The 22,895-nt window shown below is 41.6% G+C and overlaps 1 protein-coding gene across 1 annotated transcript in view; it reads left to right on the top strand.

Moving 5' to 3' along the window:
* MPHOSPH8 (M-phase phosphoprotein 8) overlaps window positions 1–22,895 on the top strand; it is a 163,874-nt gene that overhangs the window by 24,760 nt on the left and 116,219 nt on the right. Inside the window, exon 5 of the mRNA XM_053708533.1 lies at window positions 17,986–18,246. Within this exon, the coding sequence (XP_053564508.1) occupies window positions 17,986–18,246 (261 nt within the window). The remainder of the gene's footprint in view (window positions 1–17,985; window positions 18,247–22,895) is intronic.

Below are 22,895 nucleotides of genomic sequence, written 5' to 3'. Positions count from 1 at the left end.
TTGCCAGCTGTCTATGTTAAAATGTCAGTCTTGGTTTAAATAACTGTATCTGCCGATACTCTATGCTTTTACCTGCATTATCAAATAAAGGATTTATGTTTTATCTGCATTTGAGGATCCGGACTTTTCTTTGTTATATATATATATATATATAGTGTGTAGGCCCCCATAGCGGTTCCACGCCTCTGGAGATAGAAACCTCCCTCGAACATAAAATAATTGTGGGTCAATAGGTATTCAATTGATGTCAGAATAAATTGTTTGGTGGTCACATCATAATTGCTATGTGTATCTAAAAAATATCCAATAGCATCTAGCCCTTTATCATGTTTGATGGCTGTATATAGTGAGGTTACATCTACCACCAAAAACCTATAAGATGACTTCCATTTAATATTCTGCAATTTTACCAGTAAGGAGGTGGTGTCTTGTATAAAGCTTGGAAGTTCTTTCACCAATGGCTGCAAGTAACTATCTATGAGCTCCGAAAGAGATTCATTTAATGAATTTATACCAGCAATTATGGGACGCCCCGGGGGATTAAACATGTCTTTGTGCGTCTTAGGGAGGTAGTGAAATATAGGTGTCACTGGATACTCTGGGATTAACATATCCTCAATAGCCTGATTAATGACATTATTGTATCTGGCGTGTTTTACTATATCTTTCAAAATTTCTTTGTACTGTAAAGTTGGATTTTCTTTTAATTTTACATATACTTCCTTATCACTTAATTGTCTACTGGCTTCTTTCAAATATGAATCCCTATTAAGTACTACCACATTAAGTACTACCTTTAAGAAATACCTATTTAAGGATAATGAGCTGGGACACCTGTGAGCAGTGAACAAGTGCCTGTAGGCACGAAACATGTCTGCTGCAGATTGCCCAGCTGTCTATGTTAAAATGTCAGTCTTGGTTTAAATAACTGTTTCTTCTGTTATGTGCGATCAGTCCACGGGTCATCATTACTTCTGGGATATAACTCCTCCCCAACAGGAAATGCAAGAGGATTCACCCAGCAGAGCTGATATAGCTCCTCCCCTCTACGTCAGTCCCAGTCATTCTCTTGCACCCAACGACTAGATAGGATGTGTGAGAGGACTATGGTGATTATACTTAGTTTTTATGACTTCAATCAAAAGTTTGTTATTTTACAATAGCACCGGAGCGTGTTATTACTTCTCTGGCAGAGTTTGAAGAAGAATCTACCAGAGTTTTCTACTATGATTTTAACCGGAGTAGTTAAGATCATATTGCTGTTCTCGGCCATCTGAGGGAGGTAAAGACTTCAGATCAGGGGACAGCGGGCAGATGAATCTGCATTGAGGTATGTAGCAGTTTTTATTTTCTGAATGGAATTGATGAAAAAATCCTGCTATACCATTATAATGACATGTATGTATACACTTCAGTATTCTGGGAATGGTTTTTCACCGGAACTACTCTGTTAAAGGTTACTAATCCTTTTAATAAATATTGTCATGTTAAACGTTTTTGCTGGAATGTAGAATCGTTTACATTGCTGAGGTACTGAGTAAATAAATGTTTGGGCATTATTTTCCACTTGGCAATTGTCTGCTTTAAATTGTGACAGTTTCGTTTCTCCTCACTGTTGTGTGTGAGAGGGAGGGGCCGTTTTTGGCGCTCTTTTGCTACGCATCAAAAAAAAAAAAAAAATTCCAGTCAGCTACTATTATATTTCCTGCATGATCCGGTTCACTGACAGATCTCAGGGGTCTTCAAACTTCTTTGAAGGGAGGTACATTCTCTCAGCAGAGCTGTGAGAATTTTTATTGACTGTGAATAAAAACGTTACTCTGTAATTTTTTATGTCAAATTTAGTTATTTACTAATGGGAACAAACCTTTGCTAAAAGTTGTGTTATTTTAAACTTGATGCTTTAACTGTTTTTTCAGTTCATTATCTCAACTGTCATTTAATCGTTTAAGTACCTCTTTGAGGCACAGTACGTTTTTGCTAAAAAAGATTATAACCAGGTTGCAAGTTATTGCTAGTGTGTTAAACATGTCTGACTCAGAGGAAAATATCTGTGTCATTTGTTCCTATGCCAAGGTAGAGCCCAATAGAAATTTATGTACTAACTGTATTGATGCTACTTTAAATAAAAGTCAATCTGTACAATGTGAACAAATTTCACCAAACTGCGAGGGGAGAGTTATGCCGACTAACTCGCCTCACGCGGCAGTACCTGCATCTCCCGCCCGGGAGGTGCGTGATATTATGGCGCCTAATACATCTGGGCGGCCATTACAGATAACATTACATGATATGGCTACTGTTATGACTGAAGTTTTGTCTAAATTACCAGAACTAAGAGGCAAGCGTGATCACTCTAGGGTGAGAACAGAGTGCGCTGACAATACTAGGGCCATGTCTGATACTGCGTCACAGCTTGCAGAGCATGAGGACGGAGAGCTTCATTCTGTGGGTGACGGTTCTGATCCAAACAGATTGGATTCAGATATTTCAAATTTTAAATTTAAATTGGAGAACCTCCGTGCATTACTAGGGGAGGTCTTAGCAGCTCTCAATGATTGTAACACCATTGCAATACCAGAGAAACTGTGTAGGTTGGATAAATACTTTGCGGTACCGGCGAGTACTGACGTTTTTCCTATACCTAAGAGATTAACTGAAATTGTTACTAAGGAGTGGGATAGACCCGGTGTGCCGTTCTCACCCCCTCCAATATTTAGAAAGATGTTTCCAATAGACGCCACTACTCGGGACTTATGGCAAACGGTCCCTAAGGTGGAGGGAGCAGTTTCTACTTTAGCTAAGCGTACCACTATCCCGGTGGAGGATAGCTGTGCTTTTTCAGATCCAATGGATAAAAAATTAGAGGGTTACCTTAAGAAAATGTTTGTTCAACAAGGTTTTATATTACAACCCCTTGCATGTATCGCGCCGATTACGGCTGCGGCAGCATTTTGGATTGAGTCTCTGGAAGAGAACCTTAGTTCATCTACGCTAGACGATATTATGGACAGGCTTAGAGTCCTTAAACTAGCCAATTCATTCATTTCGGAGGCCGTAGTACATTTAACCAAACTTACGGCTAAGAACTCTGGATTCGCCATACAGGCACGTAGAGCACTGTGGCTAAAATCCTGGTCAGCTGATGTTACTTCTAAGTCCAAATTACTTAATATACCTTTCAAGGGGCAGTCTTTATTTGGGCCCGGGTTGAAAGAAATTATCGCTGACATTACAGGAGGTAAGGGCCACGCCCTACCTCAAGACAAAGCCAAAGCTAAGGCTAGACAGTCTAATTTTCGTCCCTTTCGGAATTTCAAAACTGGAGCAGCGTCAACCTCCACTGCACCAAAACAGGAAGGAGCTGTTGCTCGTTACAGGCAAGGCTGGAAACCTAACCAGTCCTGGAATAAGGGCAAACAGGCCAGGAAACCTGCTGCTGCCCCAAAAACAGCATGAACCGAGAGCCCCCGATCCGGGACCGGATCTAGTGGGGGGCAGACTTTCTCTCTTCGCTCAAGCCTGGGCAAGAGATGTTCAGGATCCCTGGGCGCTGGAGATCATATCTCAGGGATACCTTCTAGACTTCAAATTATCTCCCCCAAAAGGGAGATTTCATCTGTCAAGGTTGTCAACAAACCAGATAAAGAAAGAAGCGTTTCTACGCTGTGTACAAGATCTGTTATTAATGGGAGTGATCCATCCAGTTCCGCGGTCGGAACAAGGACAAGGGTTCTACTCAAACCTGTTTGTGGTTCCCAAAAAAGAGGGAACTTTCAGGCCAATCTTAGATTTAAAGATTCTAAACAAATTCCTAAGAGTTCCATCGTTCAAAATGGAAACTATTCGGACAATCTTACCTATGATCCAAAAGGGTCAGTACATGACCACAGTGGATTTAAAAGATGCTTACCTTCACATACCGATTCACAAAGATCATCAACGGTATCTACGGTTTGCCTTCCTAGACAGGCACTACCAGTTTGTAGCTCTTCCATTCGGATTGGCTACGGCCCCAAGAATCTTCACAAAGGTTCTGGGTGCCCTTCTGGCGGTACTAAGACCGCGAGGGATTTCGGTAGCTCCGTACCTAGACGACATTCTAATACAAGCTTCAAGCTTTCAAACTGCCAAGTCTCATACAGAGTTAGTTCTGGCATTTCTAAGGTCGCATGGATGGAAAGTGAACGAAAAGAAAAGTTCTCTTTTTCCTCTCACAAGAGTTCCATTCTTGGGGACTCTTATAGATTCTGTAGAAATGAAGATTTACCTGACAGAAGACAGGTTAACAAGGCTTCAGGATGCATGCCGTGTCCTTCATTCCATTCAACACCCGTCAGTGGCTCAATGCATGGAGGTGATCGGCTTAATGGTAGCGGCAATGGACATAGTACCTTTTGCACGCCTACACCTCAGACCGCTGCAATTGTGCATGCTAAGTCAGTGGAATGGGGATTACTCAGATTTGTCCCCTACCCTGAATCTGAATCAAGAGACCAGAAATTCTCTTCTATGGTGGCTTTATCGACCACACCTGTCCAGGGGGATGCCATTCAGCAGGCCAGACTGGACAATCGTAACAACAGACGCCAGCCTGCTAGGTTGGGGCGCTGTCTGGAATTCTCTGAAGACTCAGGGATTATGGAATCAGGAGGAGAGTCTCCTCCCAATAAACATTCTGGAATTGAGGGCAGTTCTCAATGCCCTTCTAGCTTGGCCCCAATTAACAACTCAGGGGTTCATCAGGGTTCAGTCGGACAATATCACGACTGTAGCTTACATCAACCATCAGGGAGGGACAAGAAGCTCCCTAGCAATGATGGAAGTATCAAAGATAATTCGCTGGGCAGAGTCTCACTCTTGCCATCTGTCAGCAATCCACATCCCGGGAGTGGAGAACTGGGAGGCGGATTTCTTGAGTCGCCAGACTTTTCATCCGGGAGAGTGGGAACTTCATCCGGAAATTTTTGCCCAAATACTTCGACGTTGGGGCAAACCAGAGATAGATCTCATGGCGTCTCGCCAGAACGCCAAACTTCCTCACTACGGGTCCAGATCCAGGGATCCGGGAGCGGTTCTGATAGATGCTTTGACAGCACCTTGGAACTTCGGGATGGCTTATGTGTTTCCACCCTTCCCGCTGCTTCCTCGATTGATTGCGAAAATCAAACAAGAGAGAGCATCTGTGATTCTAATAGCGCCTGCATGGCCACGCAGGACTTGGTATGCAGATCTAGTGGACATGTCATCCTGTCCACCTTGGTCTCTACCTCTAAGACAGGACCTTCTGATACAGGGTCCATTCAAACATCAAAATCTAACTTCTCTGAAACTGACTGCTTGGAAATTGAACGCTTGATTTTATCAAAGCGTGGTTTTTCTGAGTCGGTTATTGATACCCTGATTCAGGCTAGGAAGCCTGTTACCAGAAAGATTTACCATAAAATATGGCGCAAATACCTATACTGGTGCGAATCCAAACGTTACTCCTGGAGTAAGGTTAGGATCCCTAGGATATTGTCTTTTCTACAAGAAGGTTTAGAAAAGGGTTTATCGGCTAGTTCATTAAAGGGACAGATTTCAGCTCTGTCCATCTTGTTACACAGGCGTCTGTCAGAAAATCCAGACGTCCAGGCTTTTTGTCAAGCTTTAGCTAGGATCAAGCCTGTGTTTAAAGCCGTTGCTCCGCCATGGAGTTTAAACTTAGTTCTTAACGTTTTACAAGGTGTTCCATTTGAACCCCTTCATTCCATTGATATAAAATTTTTATCTTGGAAAGTTCTGTTTTTAATGGCTATTTCCTCGGCTCGAAGAGTCTCTGAGTTATCAGCATTACATTGTGATTCTCCTTATCTGATTTTTCACACAGATAAGGTAGTTCTGCGTACTAAACCTGGGTTCTTACCTAAGGTAGTTACTAACAGGAATATCAATCAAGAGATTGTTGTTCCATCCTTGTGTCCAAATCCTTCTTCAAAGAAGGAACGTCTTCTACACAATCTGGATGTAGTTCGTGCCCTCAAGTTCTACTTGCAGGCAACTAAAAATTTTCGCCAAACTTCTTCCCTGTTTGTCGTTTATTCTGGACAGAGGAGAGGTCAAAAAGCTTCTGCTACCTCTCTCTCTTTTTGGCTTCGTAGCATAATACGTTTAGCCTATGAGACTGCTGGACAGCAGCCTCCTGAAAGAATTACAGCTCATTCCACTAGAGCTGTGGCTTCCACTTGGGCCTTTAAGAATGAGGCCTCTGTTGAACAGATTTGCAAGGCTGCAACTTGGTCTTCGCTTCATACTTTTTCCAAATTTTACAAATTTGACACTTTTGCTTCTTCGGAGGCTATTTTTGGGAGAAAGGTTCTTCAGGCAGTGGTTCCTTCTGTATAATGAGCCTGCCTATCCCTCCCGTCATCCGTGTACTTTTGCTTTGGTATTGGTATCCCAGAAGTAATGATGACCCGTGGACTGATCGCACATAACAGAAGAAAACATAATTTATGCTTACCTGATAAATTCCTTTCTTCTGTTGTGCGATCAGTCCACGGCCCGCCCTGTTTTTTAAGGCAGGTAAATATCTTTTAAATTATGCTCCAGTCACCACTTCACCCTTGGTTACTCCTTTCTCGTTGATTCTTGGTCGAATGACTGGGACTGACGTAGAGGGGAGGAGCTATATCAGCTCTGCTGGGTGAATCCTCTTGCATTTCCTGTTGGGGAGGAGTTATATCCCAGAAGTAATGATGACCCGTGGACTGATCGCACAACAGAAGAAAGGAATTTATCAGGTAAGCATAAATTATGTTATCTGCCGATACTCTATGCTTTTACCTGCATTATCAAATAAAGGATTTATGTTTTATCTGCATTTGAGGATCCAGACTTTTCTTTGTATCCTATACACTTTTTCAGCGCTCTTTGGATGAAGTGAGCGCTGCAGCTTGGATCCCCTGCGCAGTACGTCTATGAGTGACGTCTCCCACGCTCCAGTGTGCCGTAGCCAGGAAGGAGGAAGCATTAGACGGGTAGTGTGAGCGCAAGGCGAGTGTTTGTTACATATATATATATATATATACACACCACACAAATATATATATATATATATATATATATATATATATATATATATATATATATATATATATATATATATATATATATACGCACACACACATACACACACACACACACACACATATATATATATTAGTGATGCACCGAAATGGAAATTCTAGACCGGAACCGAATCCGAAAATCCGGGATGCACTTGGCCGAAAACCGAAACTGATACCGAAAATGTATTTTTTTCAGATTTATTTTTGCATAATTAGAGCCAATAAAAAAGCCCACACTTTTATTGAAAGTAACACACTAAAATTGGACAAAAAGACACATACACACACACATATATAACTCGTCAAGGGACTATGTAACTCGAGTCTCCCCTCGGTGCTGTACTCCGGAGCATTGGCTTCAATAGTCTGTGCAGATCGCACACCAAGTCACAGCGGAAGCTGTCTAGAGTAGCTTGCATGTAATGTTCCCATGTATCCAGTGCCGCCATTTTGGGAAAAGACAGCGGTAAGATGAGTGCTTCAATAAGGAGACTGTCTGAGGTTCCCCAGAAATAAATATCAATCTTGAATAAATTTTTGATGCGCCAAGAAGTATCTGTGTACTTTGTAACCCAGAAACCTGGGGGGGGATCGGTGCTGGATCCTCAGCTGCGCTCCTCTCGACGATAAGTCAGATATGGCCTAGCAACAAAAAGTTGTGCGCTGCTTACTTGGAGAGCATAGGTCAGGCTTGTCAGTTTATCAGCTCCTAAACGCTGGTTAAGTGTAGTATTAATTCCTACTTCCAAATAGATAAGTAATACTATAGCATGTTCCTCTGCAGTCAGCCAGAAAGCAGATTTTAGCAAAATATAAGCAGGAGCTTCACGGAGACACGTCCTGCCGCTCCAAGTGTAGGCTCCGCCCCCCGGGTTGTCTTTATTTTTAACATACAAGGAGAACAAAGCCATTAAAGAACTAGAGAAAAATCTCAAAATAGTGATAAGAAAGTCAAAGGAGGAAGTATAGCCGTTCTTAATAGAACAGATTATGATAAAGAGATTGAGACAGAATAATAATACTGATACCTATGTCAAATTAACGAAAAATCCATTAAATTAATTTAAACAACAATTGTCATCTTTTAGATGAAGGCTTAAATCACAGCTTGATAGACAGGCAGACACATGATTTCTTGTAGGTTACTCATCCACAAACGCCAATATTTCATGTATTTCCCAAAGTACACAAAAGCCTTAAAGATATTACAGGACGCCCTACTGTCTCTGGGTTTGGTTCGTTATTGGAACCGCTGTCCGAATTTGTAGATTCAATTCTACAGCCTTTGGTTTTAGAATTAGCAAGCTATTTTAGAGATTCTAAACAATTAATCCAGATATCGGCGGAACAAAAATGGACAACTGCTCACAAGTGGGTCACTTGAGATGCGGTATCGCTTTACAGCTGTATACCACATGACAAGTGGTTGCAGGCAGTAAGTTTCTTCCTCTCTCACACAAGCAATCTAAGCAGCAATTTGCAGAAATATGTTATTAAAATTATTGAATACCTATTAACACACAATTATTTTTGTTATGAGGGATTTTCTATCTCCAGAGTTGCGGCACAGCAATGGGGGCCAAGTTTGCCCCCTCCTATGCCAACCTGTTTATGGGTTGGTGGGGGCTGTGCCACATCTATGGAGATGGGAATCCTTTCAAACAAAACATATCCTTATATAAAAGATACATTGACGATATGCTTATTGTGTGGGAGGGAAACATGCCAGCCCTAAATCAATTTTTGAATGACATAAAAACAATTGATAATGTGATCTTTTACTAATGAAGTTCACTCAACTAATATCAGTTATTTAGATCTTACGTTAGTAGGCAATGTATTAAAATCTAATGTTGAAACTAAGATTTGTAAGAAACTAATTTCCAAAAATTCGTTATACATGCCAAGAGCAATCATCCCTTATACACCTTTAAGGCAATTGCTAAGGGACAATATCTCAGAATTAAGAGAAATTGCACTGACCCTAAAATATACAATGAGGAAGCAGAGAAGAGACCTTGGAGAGAGATGATATAATAGAGTAATAAAAAATGCACGGCTCTCTGTGGCCCAGATGGACAGGGATACATTACTTAGGGATAAGAGAGCAATTAATCCCAGAGACAGTAAAAATTTAAAAACAAAAATAGGGATAACAAAGACATACAATTTATCACACTGTACTCTAACCATTATCAAGACGTATGTGAAACAATTAAAAAGCATCTACCGATGTTGGCTGCTGAAGATTGTTTTAGATTAGACCCACAGAAACATGTGAGATTTACTTATAGGAGAGGAAGAACTTTGGGAAATATTGTTTCCCCCTCTGTACCCAACAAAGAAAGAAAGCAATCATCTTGGTTAGAGGTGAAGGGATTACAATAAATGTGGTTTCAAGGATTGTAAGGCATGTAAACATGCCGCAGTGGGCAGCACATTTAAATCCATTACTACTGGAGTAAGTTATAACATTAACAGCTGTGTGAATTGTAGGACAAAAGGGTGGTATATCTAATTGAGTGTACCTCATGTCATTTATAATATATTGGCAAAACCCTAAGAGAAGTAAGGTCTCGTATAAGGGAACACATATTTTGCATTACTATTGACACAGAATCAAGCAGAAAGAGAGGAAAAGGTATAACCAATAACTAGACATTTTATTGAAAAACTTACACGAAACACAGATTTTTCTTAAGATGGACAGTTGTGGAAAAAGTCTCCCTCTCTGAGAGAGAGATGCAAAAGAGCTGAATGCCTTTTTAAGGGCAATGCCCATACAAATGCCCCTTTAGGGGCAATGGGTAGTTTAGGTTTATTAGTGTTTTTTTATGTGGGTGGTTTTACTGTTTAGGGGAGACTTTGTTTATTTTAATGTAAAAAAGCTGATTACTTTGGCTATTGGTAATTTTATTCTTAGATTAGGGGGTGTATTTGTGGGAGGGGCTTTTTATTTTTATAGTGATTAGGTTTAATTTTTTTATTTTGGATAGTGTTTATTATTTTTTGTAATGTTAGCCTTTTTTATTTGCTGTAATGTTACATTAATGTAATGTATTTTTTTTAATTGTAATGTAGTATGTTTTGTTTTTTAAAAAAATGTAATTAATGTGGTTAATTTAGGGGGTGTTAGGTTAGGGTGCTTAGTCATTAAATTAGTTTCTACAACATTGGTGTGTCCGGTCCACGGCGTCATCCATAACTTGTGGGAATAATATTCTCCCCAACAGGAAATGGCAAAGAGCACAGCAAAAGCTGTCCATATAGTCCCTCCCAGGCTCCGCCCCCCCAGTAATTCTCTTTGCCGCTCTGAACAAGTAGCATCTCCACGGAGATGGTGAAGAGTATGTGGTGTTTTGTATGTGGTGTTTAGTTGTAGTTTTTATTCTACTATCAAGAGTTTATTTTAAAATAGTGCTGGTATGTACTATTTACTCTGAAACAGAAAAAGATGAAGAGTTCTGTTTGTGAGAGGAGTATGATTTTAGCAGCAGTAACTAAAATCGATTGCTGTTCCCACACAGGACTGTTGAGATGAGATAACTTCAGTTGGGGGGAGCAGTTGGCAGACTTCTCTGCTTAAGGTATGACTAGCCATATTTCTAACATGACTGTGTAATGCTGGAAGGCTGTAATTTTTCCCCTCATGGGGATCGGTAAGCCATTTTCTTAGTCTCAAACAGAATAAAGGGCTTAATATGGGCTATAAAACTGGTAGACACTTTTATGGGCTAGATCGATTGCTTTATTTAGGCATTTTATACAGTTTGATGTTGAAATTCACACTTTATAACTTTGGGGAACGTTTTTTTACGTCAGGCACTGCTTTAGACACCTTCCCAGTCAGGAAGGGCCTTCTCTTTAGTAGGCAGAGCCTCATTTTCGCGCCATTACTGCGCAGTTACTTTTGAGAGCAGTACATGCAGCTGCATGTGTGTGGGTCTGGAATTAGTTGAAAAGGTTCCTAGAAGGTTTCATTTGGTATCGTATACTCCCTTGGGGTTGGTGAAGTCGCAGCAAAGGCTGGGACTGTAAGGGGGTTAAAACTGTAAACGGCTCCGGTTTCCACATTTTATGGGTTAACAGCCTGAAATTTGGGGTGCAATGCTTTGAATGCTTTAAGACACTGTGGTGAAAATTTGGTTAAGATTAAATAATTCCTTCATAGTTTTTCACATATTCAGTAATAAAGTGTGCCCTGTTTAAAATTTAAAGAGACAGTAACGGTTTTGTTTTAAAACGTTTTTTGTACTTTATTGACAAGTTTAAGCCTGTTTAACATGTCTGTGCCTTCAGATAGACTATGTTCTGTATGTATGGAAGCCAATGTGTCTCCCCCTGCAAATATGTGTGATAATTGTGCCATAGCGTCCAAACAAAGTAAGGACAGTACTGCCACAGATAGTAAAGATGCCCAAGATGATTCATCAGATGAAGGGAGTAGACATAGTTCTACATCATCTCCTTCTGTGTCTACACCAGTTTTGCCCACGCAGGAGACCCCTAGTACTTCTAGCGCGCCAATGCTTGTTACTATGCAACAATTGACGGCAGTAATGGATAACTCCATAGCAAAAATTTTATCCAAAATGCCTGCATTTCAGAGAAAGCGCGATTGCTCTGTTTTAAACACTGTAGAGCAGGAGGGCGCTGATGATAATTGCTCTGTCATACCCTCACACCAATCTGAAGTGGCTATGAGGGAGGTTTTGTCAGATGGGGAAATTTCTGATTCAGGAAGAATTTCTCAGCAGGCAGAACCTGATGTTGTGACATTTAAATTTAAATTAGAGCATCTCCGCGCACTGCTTAAGGAGGTGCTATCTACTCTGGATGATTGTGACAACCTGGTCATACCAGAAAAATTGTGCAAGATGGACAAGTTCCTAGAGGTCCCGGTGCACCCCTACGCTTTTCCAATACCCAAGCGGGTGGTGGACATAGTGAATAAGGAGTGGGAGAAGCCTGGCATACCTTTTGTCCCTCCTCCTATATTTAAGAAATTATTTCCTATGGTCGACCCCAGAAAGGACTTATGGCAAACAGTCCCTAAGGTCGAGGGGCGGTTTCTACACTAGCCAAACGCACGACCATTCCTATTGAGGACAATTGTGCTTTCAAAGATCCTATGGATAAAAAATTGGAGGGTTTGCTTAAAAAGATTTTTGTACAGCAAGGTTATCTCCTTCAACCTATTTCGTGTATTATTCCTGTCACTACAGCAGCGTGGTTCTGGTTCGAAGAACTAGAAAAATCGCTCAGTAGAGAGACTCCGTATGAGGAGGTTATGGACAGAATTCACGCACTTAAGTTAGCTAATTCCTTTATTTTAGATGCTGCTTTGAAGTTAGCGAGATTAGCGGCGAAAAATTCAGGGTTTGCAATTGTGGCGCGCAGAGCGCTCTGGCTAAAGTCTTGGTCAGCGGATGTTTCTTCCAAGACAAAATTGCTTAATATCCCTTTCAAAGGTAAGACCCTCTTTGGGCCAGAATTGAAAGAGATTATTTCAGACATCACTGGGGGTAAGGGCCATGCCCTCCCACAAGATAGGCCTTTCAAGGCTAAGAATAAGTCCAATTTTCGTTCCTTTCGCAATTTCAGGAACGGACCGGCCTCCAACTCGGCAGCCTCTAGACAAGAGGGTAATGCTTCCCAAACCAGCTTGGAAACCGATGCAAGGCTGGAACAAGGGTAAACAGGCCAAGAAACCTGCTGCTGCTACCAAGACAGCATGAAGGGGTAGCCCCCGATCTGGGACTGGATCTAGTAGGGGGCAGACTCTCTCTCTTTGCTCAGGCTTGGGCAAGAGATGTTCAGGATCCCTGGGCACTAGAAATAGTCTCTCAGGGTTATCTTCTAGAATTCAAGGAACTACCCCCAAGGGGAAGGTTCCACATCTCTCGTTTATCTTCAAACCAAATAAAGAGACAGGCATTCTTACATTTTGTAGAGGACCTGTTAAAAATGGGAGTGATGCACCCAGTTCCAACTGTGGAACAAGGACTGGGGTTTTACTCAAATCTGTTTGTAGTTCCCAAAAAAGAGGGAACCTTCAGACCAATTCTGGATTTAAAGATTCTAAACAAATTTCTCAGAGTGCCATCGTTCAAAATGGAAACTATTCGAACGATTTTACCTACAATCCAGGAGGGTCAATTTATGACTACCGTGGATCTAAAGGATGCGTATCTACATATTCCTATCCACAAAGATCATCATCAGTTCCTAAGGTTCGCCTTTCTGGACAAACATTACCAGTTTGTGGCTCTCCCATTCGGGCTAGCCACTGCTCCAAGGATTTTCACAAAGGTGCTCGGGTCCCTCCTAGCGGTTCTAAGACCAAGGGGCATTGCAGTGGCACCTTACTTGGACGACATTCTAATACAAGCGTCGTCTCTTTCAAAGGCAAAGGCTCACACAGACATCGTTCTGGCCTTTCTCAGATCTCACGGGTGGAAGGTGAACATAGAGAAAAGTTCCCTGTCTCTGTCGACAAGAGTTCCTTTCTTGGGGACAATAATAGATTCTTTAGAAATGAAGATTTTCCTGACAGATGTCAGAAAGTCAAAGCTTCTAAACGCTTGTCAAGTTCTTCACTCTGTTCTACGGCCTTCCATAGCTCAGTGCATGGAAGTAGTAGGGTTGATGGTTGAAGCAATGGACATAGTTCCTTTTGCGCGAATTCATCTAAGACCATTACAACTGTGCATGCTCAAACAGTGGAATGGGGACTATACAGACTTGTCTCCAGTGATTCAAGTAGATCAGAAGACCAGAGACTCACTCCGTTGGTGGCTGACCCAGGATCACCTGTCCCAGGGAATGAGCTTCCGCAGACCAGAGTGGGTCATCGTCACGACCAACGCCAGTCTATTAGGCTGGGGCGCGGTCTGGGATTCCCTGAAAGCTCAGGGTCTATGGTCTCAGGAAGAGTCTCTTCTCCCTATAAACATTCTGGAACTGAGAGCGATATTCAATACTCTCAGGGCTTGGCCTCAACTAGCAAAGGCCAGATTCATAAGATTCCAATCAGACAACATGACGACTTTTGCTTACATCAATCATCAGGGGGGAACAAGGAGTTCCCTGGCGATGAGAGAGGTGACCAAAATCATCAAATGGGCGGAGGATCACTCCTGCCACCTATCTGCGATCCACATCCCAGGAGTGGAAAACTGGGAGGCGGATTATCTGAGTCGTCAGACCTTCCATCCGGGGGAGTGGGAACTCCACCCGGAGGTGTTTGACCAATTGACCCAATTATGGGGCATTCCAGACATGGATCTGATGGCGTCTCGTCAGAACTTCAAGGGTCCTTGCTACGGGTCCAGATCCAGGGATCCCAAGGCGACTCTAGTGGATACATTAGTGGCACCTTGGGCCTTCAACCTAGCTTATGCATTTCCACCGTTCCCTCTCATTCCCAGGCTGGTAGCCAGGATCAAACAGGAGAAGGCCTCTGTGATTTTGATAGCTCCTGCGTGGCCACGCAGGACTTGATATGCAGACCTGGTGAATGTCATCGGCTCCACCATGGAAGCTACCTTTGAGACAGGATCTTCTAGTACAAGGTCCATTCGAACATCCAAATCTAGTTTCTCTCCAGCTGACTGCTTGGAAATTGAACGCTTGATTTTATCTAAGCGTGGGTTTTCGGATTCTGTGATAGATACTCTAGTACAAGCCAGAAAACCTGTGACTAGAAAGATTTACCATAAAATATGGAAAAGATATATCTGTTGGTGTGAATCCAAGGGATTCTCATGGAGTAAGATTGAAATTCCTAGGATCCTTTCCTTTCTCCAAGAAGGTTTGGATAAGGGATTGTCAGCGAGTTCTCTAAAAGGACAGATTTCTGCTTTATCTGTCTTGTTACACAAACGACTGGCAGCTGTGCCAGATGTTCAAGTTTTTGTTCAGGCTTTGGTCAGGATCAAGCCTGTTTACAGACCTTTGACTCCTCCCTGGAGTCTAAACTTGGTTCTTTCAGTTCTTCAAGGAGTTCCGTTTGAACCCTTACACTCCATAGATATCAAGTTATCTTGGAAAGTTCTGTTTTTGGTTGCTATTTCTTCTGCTAGAAGAGTTTCTGAATTATCTGCTCTGCAGTGTACTCCGCCCTATCTGGTGTTTCATTCAGATAAGGTTGTTTTGCGTACTAAACCTGGTTTTCTTCCAAAAGTTGTTTCCAACAAGAATATTAACCAGGAAATAGTTGTGCCTTCTTTGTGCCCGAATCCAGTTTCAAAGAAGGAACGTTTGTTACACAATTTAGATGTAGTCCGTGCTTTAAAGTTCTATTTAGAAGCAACAAAGGATTTCAGACAAACGTCTGCTCTGTTTGTCGTTTATTCTGGCAAGAGGAGAGGTCAAAAAGCTACTGCTACCTCTTTCCTTTTGGCTGAAAAGCATCATCCGATTGGCTTACGAGACTGCCGGACGGCAGCCTCCTGAACGAATCACAGCTCTCTACTAGGGCTGTGGCTTCCACATGGGCCTTCAAGAACGAGGCTTCTGTTGATCAGATATGTAAGGCAGCGACTTGGTCTTCTCTGCACACTTTTGCCAAATTCTACAAATTTGATACTTTTGCTTCTTCGGAGGCTATTTTTGGGAGAGAGGTTTTGCAAGCCGTGGTGCCTTCTGTTTAGGTAACCTGATTGGCTCCCTCCCTTCATCCGTGTCCTAAAGCTTTGGTATTGGTTCCCACAAGTTATGGATGACGCCGTGGACCGGACACACCAATGTTGGAGAAAACAGAATTTATGCTTACCTGATAAATTACTTTCTCCAACGGTGTGTCCGGTCCACGGCCCGCCCTGGTTTTTTAATCAGGTTTGATAAATTTCTTTCTTTAACTACAGTCACCACGGCACCCTATAGTTTCTCCTTTTTTTTCTCCTGTCCGTCGGTCGAATGACTGGGGTGGGCGGAGCCTGGGAGGGACTATATGGACAGCTTTTGCTGTGCTCTTTGCCATTTCCTGTTGGGGAGGAGAATATTCCCACAAGTTATGGATGATGCCGTGGACCGGACACACCGTTGGAGAAAGTAATTTATCAGGTAAGCATAAATTCTGTTTTTTTGCGTTGTGGGGGTTGGCAGTTTAGGAGTTAATAGGTAAATTAGGTTTAATGCGTTGTGGGGGGGGGGTTGGTGGATTAGGGGTTAATAGATTTATTGGGTAGTTTGCGATGTTGTGGTTGGCGGATTTAAGGGTTTAATAATTTAATTGGGTATTTTATTTATTTTCTTAATACTTTGTGTGGGCATTTTTTTTTTTACTTATTGCAAGGTTTTTTTTTATGCTCAGTTTGCCTTCGCTGCATCCAGGTGATTTCTTTTGGCTGCGCGTGCTGCCAACATTCCTTTGAGGACGTTGGGATAAAGTTGACCAAGAGCTAGTGGCCCCATGAAATTTCTTAGTGGTCCCTTTTTAGCTGGCACATTTAGGGGTGCCGGGAACAGGCATCTTTACTTGGGTTCAGAAACAGGGTAGGCTGTTACTCAGTGGTGTTAGCCTCTATTGTTGACAGCTATGAGCGGCAAAATGACAGGGCTGCACGTGTTATCAGTACCTTGTTTGGTATTGCTAACAAGCACAGCTCTCTCATTTGGCCACTTGTAGCTGTCTACAATAGAGGATAACACTACAGAACTTTAACTGGCCCATGTAGCAATGCTGGGGTGATGGGAGCCGCCATCTTTACGTTGTAAGCAGAATAAAGGCAGGCTGTTACTCCGTGGTGTTAGCTTCTATTGCCAAGCAACTCACCGTAATCGAGAGTTATTCACCCCACACACCGTCACTCACCTCTTACATCAGGTGACACCGTTCACACTCCCCCCCACTTCACTGTGCTAAATCTGAACCTTAGAAATGCAGCTGTGACTGCTGCCATCATAGCTGACTGACATGCTGCGTGTGATAAATATATCCATTCCGGGCAGTGGCAGTGAATGCATGGAAGCACAGCGGCAGTATAGCTGCTCCACTCCCCCTGCCGCCTCCTTTCTCTACAAAAGCCTGCGCGCAGGCTATAACTGTTTACTGTGCGCGGGAACTTTTTCGCTTACAGAAAGCTTTTTTTTAAAAAAAAAAAAAAAAAAGTTATCGCACACATTTACACAGAAAGCATAGGACCATTTTCCTAAGTCATCCCAAGGAATTTCAAAGTCGTCCCGGACGACTGGGTTTTTCAACATGTATGTATGTGTGTTCAGATATCGGGTAATTCCAGGATTACCCGGGTAAAGCCAGATTGTATGATCTTATCAGGCTTTTTCCCACAGCCGCTGGGTAATGTCAGTTTTACCCGGATAATCCTAGGATTACCAGGATATCTGACTATACACTTTCTTTATTTTGTCCTCTTTTCCTGTAATTCTATTTTGAAATTGTGAGCTTTTCGGTTTCTCTTAGAAATGGAAGTGCAGGACACTGTTCTATTCCACACATCTATTGGCTGCACACTCTAGTGACTGATTTAGAACTGTTAGCCACAGCAGAGAAGGTAACCTAAGTTACAAAATGGCAGCTCCCATTGTTTTATAGACACTAAAACTTATTTTGTCTATTTAAACAGCTAATGAAACTTTAAAAAATGTATCTACATGCTATTCTCAAGACTAATCTTGTAAAAAGTCTGAACATAGCTTAGAAAAAAGCAGACCATTCTATAATTCTACAGAGTTTTTGCAAAGCCAGCAAGCTTTAGGGTTAACATTATTTGTTCAGACTTTTTGATGTATTTTTTTTCTGTATAATGAATGGCTGGCTCCTCAATATTCTGGACAGCTGCTTTAAAAATGGTACTGTTTTTATTAACCAATACAGATATATTAAAAATAAAATGTTTTGTTTCCTTGACAGCTGCAATGCAGGAAAAGCAAAGTTCTTATGATCCATTTAAAATAAGTTCTGAAGATAAATATGAATACCCTGACATTTCTAGAAAACGTGAAGAAATGTCATTTGACCAAAAGTCTATGGATGACTTCAAGTCTAAAGAGCATAAACAACCATACAAGGAGAGAAGAAACATGAGAGAAGATACTGATCCATGGTCTTTTACTGCTTCTGAAGGGGACCAGGAAGTCATTGATCCAGTGTGTCACATGCATGACAGCTCTGGTAAGTAGTAGCTGTTTATGATTTAAATGATTTGTCAGCTTTGGTTATTATGAACTATATAGTGGCCAACTCCTCTGTTCTATGGCACATACTGCAGTGGTCAACTAGTGCTTCTGCATATTGTTGGGCCATAGGACTTACTTACAGAGCCCATATGAGTTAGACCTCTGTTGTCAGCTAAGTAGCTATAATACACCAGATCTCTTGTCCTGCTTCACCTTTGCTTAAAGGACCAGTCAACACATTAGATTTGCATAATCAATAAATGCAAGATAACAAGACAATGCAATAGCACTTAGTCTTAACTTCAAATGAGTAGTAGATTTTTTTTTTAACAAATTTCAAAGTTATGTATATTTCCACTCCCCTTTTACCATGTGATAGCAATCAGCCAATCACAAATGCATATACGTATAGTCTGAATTCTTGCACATGCTCAGTAGGATCTGGTGACTCAAAAAGTGTAAATATAAAAGACTGTGCACAATTTTTTTTAATGGAAGTAAATTGGAAAGTTGTTTAAAATTACATGCTGTATCTGAATCATGAAAATGTAATTTAACCTGAGTGTCCCTTTAACAGACAGACAGAGAATGTACTTTCTGCTGTATAAAATAGGTAGATGGTAACTGCTTTCCTCTTGTTAACCATAATAAGAGAGGTTGGTATATGGCAGCAAGACCCACATAAGAGCTCGGCCGACCGGCATTTACTCTGTATACCCTATGGCCAGTCCAGGCCTCGGTTATTCATATATATATGAAATGTGCATCTGAAAGCTTCGTTAGCATCAAATGCAGGTGAGCCTGATTCTTTCTTGTAAAAGTGCAACACACTAAGATCTGGATTGTATATAATGTTGTTTTCTCCAACATAGGTGTGTCCGGTCCACGGCGTCATCCTTACTTGTGGGATATTCTCTTCCCCAACAGGAAATGGCAAAGAGCCCAGCAAAGCTGGTCACATGATCCCTCCTAGGCTCCGCCTACCCCAGTCATTCTCTTTGCCGTTGTACAGGCAACATCTCCACGGAGATGGCTTAGAGTTTTTTAGTGTTTAACTGTAGTTTTTATTATTCAATCAAGAGTTTGTTATTTTAAAATAGTGCTGGTATGTACTATTTACTCAGAAACAGAAAAGAGATGAAGATTTCTGTTTGTATGAGGAAAATGATTTTAGCACCGTAACTAAAATCCATGGCTGTTCCACACAGGACTGTTGAGAGCAATTAACTTCAGTTGGGGGAACAGTGTGCAGTCTCTTACTGCTTGAGGTATGACACATTCTAACAAGACGATGTAATGCTGGAAGCTGTCATTTTCCCTATGGGATCCGGTAAGCCATGTTTATTAAGATAGTAAATAAGGGCTTCACAAGGGCTTATTAAGACTGTAGACTTTTTCTGGGCTAAATCGATTCATTATTAACACATATTTAGCCTTGAGGAATCATTTAATCTGGGTATTTTGATAAGATTATATCGGCAGGCACTGTTTTAGACACCTTATTCTTTAGGGACTTTCCCTAATCATTGTCAGAGCCTCATTTTCGCGCCGGTATGGCGCACTTGTTTTTGAGAACAGCATGGCATGCAGCTGCATGTGTGTGGAGCTCTGATACATAGAAAAGTCTTTCTGAAGGCATCATTTGGTATCGTATTCCCCTTTGGGCTTGGTTGGGTCTCAGCAAAGCAGATTCCAGGGACTGTAAAGGGGTTAAATATAAAAACGGCTCCGGTTCCGTTATTTTAAGGGTTAAAGCTTCAAAATTTGGTGTGCAATACTTTTAAGGCTTTAAGATACTGTGGTGAAATTTTGGTGAATTTTGAACAATTCCTTCATACTTTTTCGCAATTGCAGTAATAAAGTGTGTTTAGTTTAAAATTTAAAGTGACAGTAACGGTTTTATTTTAAAACGTTTTTTGTGCTTTGTTATCAAGTTTATGCCTGTTTAACATGTCTGAACTACCAGATAGATTGTGTTCTGACTGTGGGGAAACCAAGGTTCCTTCTCGTTTAACTATATGTATTTTATGTCATAAAAAATTTAGTAAAAATGATGCCCAAGATGATTCCTCAAGTGAGGGGAGTAAGCATGGTACTGCATCATCCCCTCCTTCGTCTACACCAGTCTTGCCCATACAGGAGGCCCCTAGTACATCTAGTGCGCCAATACTCCTTACTATGCAACATTTAACGGCTGTAATGGATAATTCTATCAAAAACATTTTAGCCAATATGCCCACTTATCAGCGAAAGCGCGACTGCTCTGTTTTAGAAAATTCTGTAGAGCATGAGAACGCTGATGATATGGTTTCTGAAGGGCCCCTACACCAGTCTGAGGGGGCCAGGGAGGTTTTGTCTGAGGGAGAAATTTCAGATTCAGGAAAAATTTCTCAACAAGCTGAACCTGATGTGATTACTTCTAAATTTAAGTTGGAACATCTCCGCGCTCTGCTTAAAGGAGGTGTTATCCAATTTGGATGATTGTGATTATCTGGTCATTCCAGAACCACTATGTAAAATGGAAAAGTTCTTAGAGGCCCCGGGGCCCCCCGAAGCTTTTCCTATATCCAAGCGGGTGGCGTACATTGTTAATAAAGAATGGGACAGGCCCGGTATACCTTTAGTACCTCCCCCCATATTTAAAAAATTGTTTTCCTATAGTCGACCCCAGAAAGGACTTATGGCAGACAGTCCCCAAGGTCGAGGGGGCGGTTTCTACTCTACACAAGCGCACCACTATACCCATAGAAGATAGTTGTGCTTTTCAAGATCCTATGGATAAAAAATTAGAAGGTTTGCTAAAAAAGATGTTTGTTCAGCAAGGTTACCTTCTACAACCAATTGCATGCATTGTCCCTGTCACTACAGCCGCGTGTTTCTAGTTTGATGAGCTAGAAAAGGCGATTATTAGTAATTCTTCTTCTTATGAGGAGATTATGGACAGAATTCGTGCTCTTAAATTGGCTACCCACTCCAGCTGACTGCTTGGAGATTGAACGCTTGATCTTATCAAAGCGAGGGTTCTCAGATTCTGTTATTGATACTCTTGTTCAGGCCTGAAAGCCTGTAACCAGAAAAATTTACCACATATTTTGGGAAAAATATATCTGTTGGTGTGAATCTACAGGATTCCCTTGGGACAAGGTTAAGATTCCTAAGAGTCTATCCTTCCTTCGAGAAGGATTGGAAAAAGGATTATCTGCAAGTTCCTTGATGGGACAGATTTCTGCCTTGTCTGTGTTACTTCACAAAAAGCTGGCAGCTGTGCCAGATGTTCTAGCCTTTGTTCAGGCTCTGGTTAGAATCAAACCTTTGACTCCTCCTTGGAGTCTCAACCTAGTTCTTTCAGTTCTTCAGGGGGTTCCGTTTGAACCCTTACATTCCGTTGATATTAAGTTATTATCTTGGAAAGTTTTGTTTTTGGTTGCAATTTCTTCTGCTAGAAGAGTTTCAGAATTATCTGCTCTGCAGTGTTCTTCTCCTTATCTGGGGTTCCATGCAGATAAGGTGGTTTTGCGTACTAAACCTGGTTTTCTTCCAAAAGTTGTTTCTAACAAAAACATTAACCAGGAGATAGTTGTGCCTTCTTTGTGTCCTAATCCAGTTTCAAAGATGGAACGTTTGTTGCACAACTTGGATGTAGTTCGTGCTCTCAAATTTTACTTAGCAGCTACTAAGGATTTCAGACAAACTTCGTCTTTGTTTGTTGTTTATTCTGGTAAACGGAGAGGTTAAAGAGCAAATTCTACCTCTCTCTCCTTCTGGATTAAAAGCATTATCCGATTGGCTTATGAGACTGCCGGACGGCAGCCTCCTGAAAGAATCACAGCTCACTCCACTAGGGCTGTGGCTTCCACATGGGCCTTCAAGAACGAGGCTTCTGTTGATCAGATATGTTAGGCAGCGACTTGGTCTTCACTGCACACTTTTACTAAATTTTACAAATTTGATACTTTTGCTTCTTCTGAGGCTATTTTTGGGAGAAAGGTTTTGCAAGCCGTGGTGCCTTCCATTTAGGTGACCTGATTTGCTCCCTCCCTTCATCCGTGTCCTAAAGCTTTGGTATTGGTTCCCACAAGTAAGGATGACGCCGTGGACCGGACACACCTATGTTGGAGAAAACAGAATTTATGTTTACCTGATAAATTACTTTCTCCAACGGTGTGTCCGGTCCACGGCCCGCCCTGGTTTTTTTAATCAGGTCTGATAATTTATTTTCTTTAACTACAGTCACCACGGTAACATATGGTTTCTCCTATGCAAATATTCCTCCTTAACGTCGGTCGAATGACTGGGGTAGGCGGAGCCTAGGAGGGATCATGTGACCAGCTTTGCTGGGCTCTTTGCCATTTCCTGTTGGGGAAGAGAATATCCCACAAGTAAGGATGACGCCGTGGACCGGACACACCGTTGGAGAAAGTAATTTATCAGGTAAACATAAATTCTGTTTTTAATGTAGCAGATGTATACAACATGGCTTTTTAATTTTTTTTTTATTTATATCCAACATTGTATACAAGTTCATAGAACGTTACATGCAGTTGCACCACGCAGGGTTGTTACCGGTTCAGAGAGCATTACATGTAATTGCGCCACGCAGGGCTGAGTAACATACATTGAGTGGAGAGAGGGAAATTGGGCACC

Source organism: Bombina bombina, chromosome 3 (assembly GCF_027579735.1).
Source record: "Bombina bombina isolate aBomBom1 chromosome 3, aBomBom1.pri, whole genome shotgun sequence".
In the NCBI taxonomy this organism is placed as follows: domain Eukaryota; kingdom Metazoa; phylum Chordata; class Amphibia; order Anura; family Bombinatoridae; genus Bombina; species Bombina bombina.
Note: the sequence above shows the minus strand (reverse complement) of the source record. Positions and strands in the feature narration are given on the sequence as shown.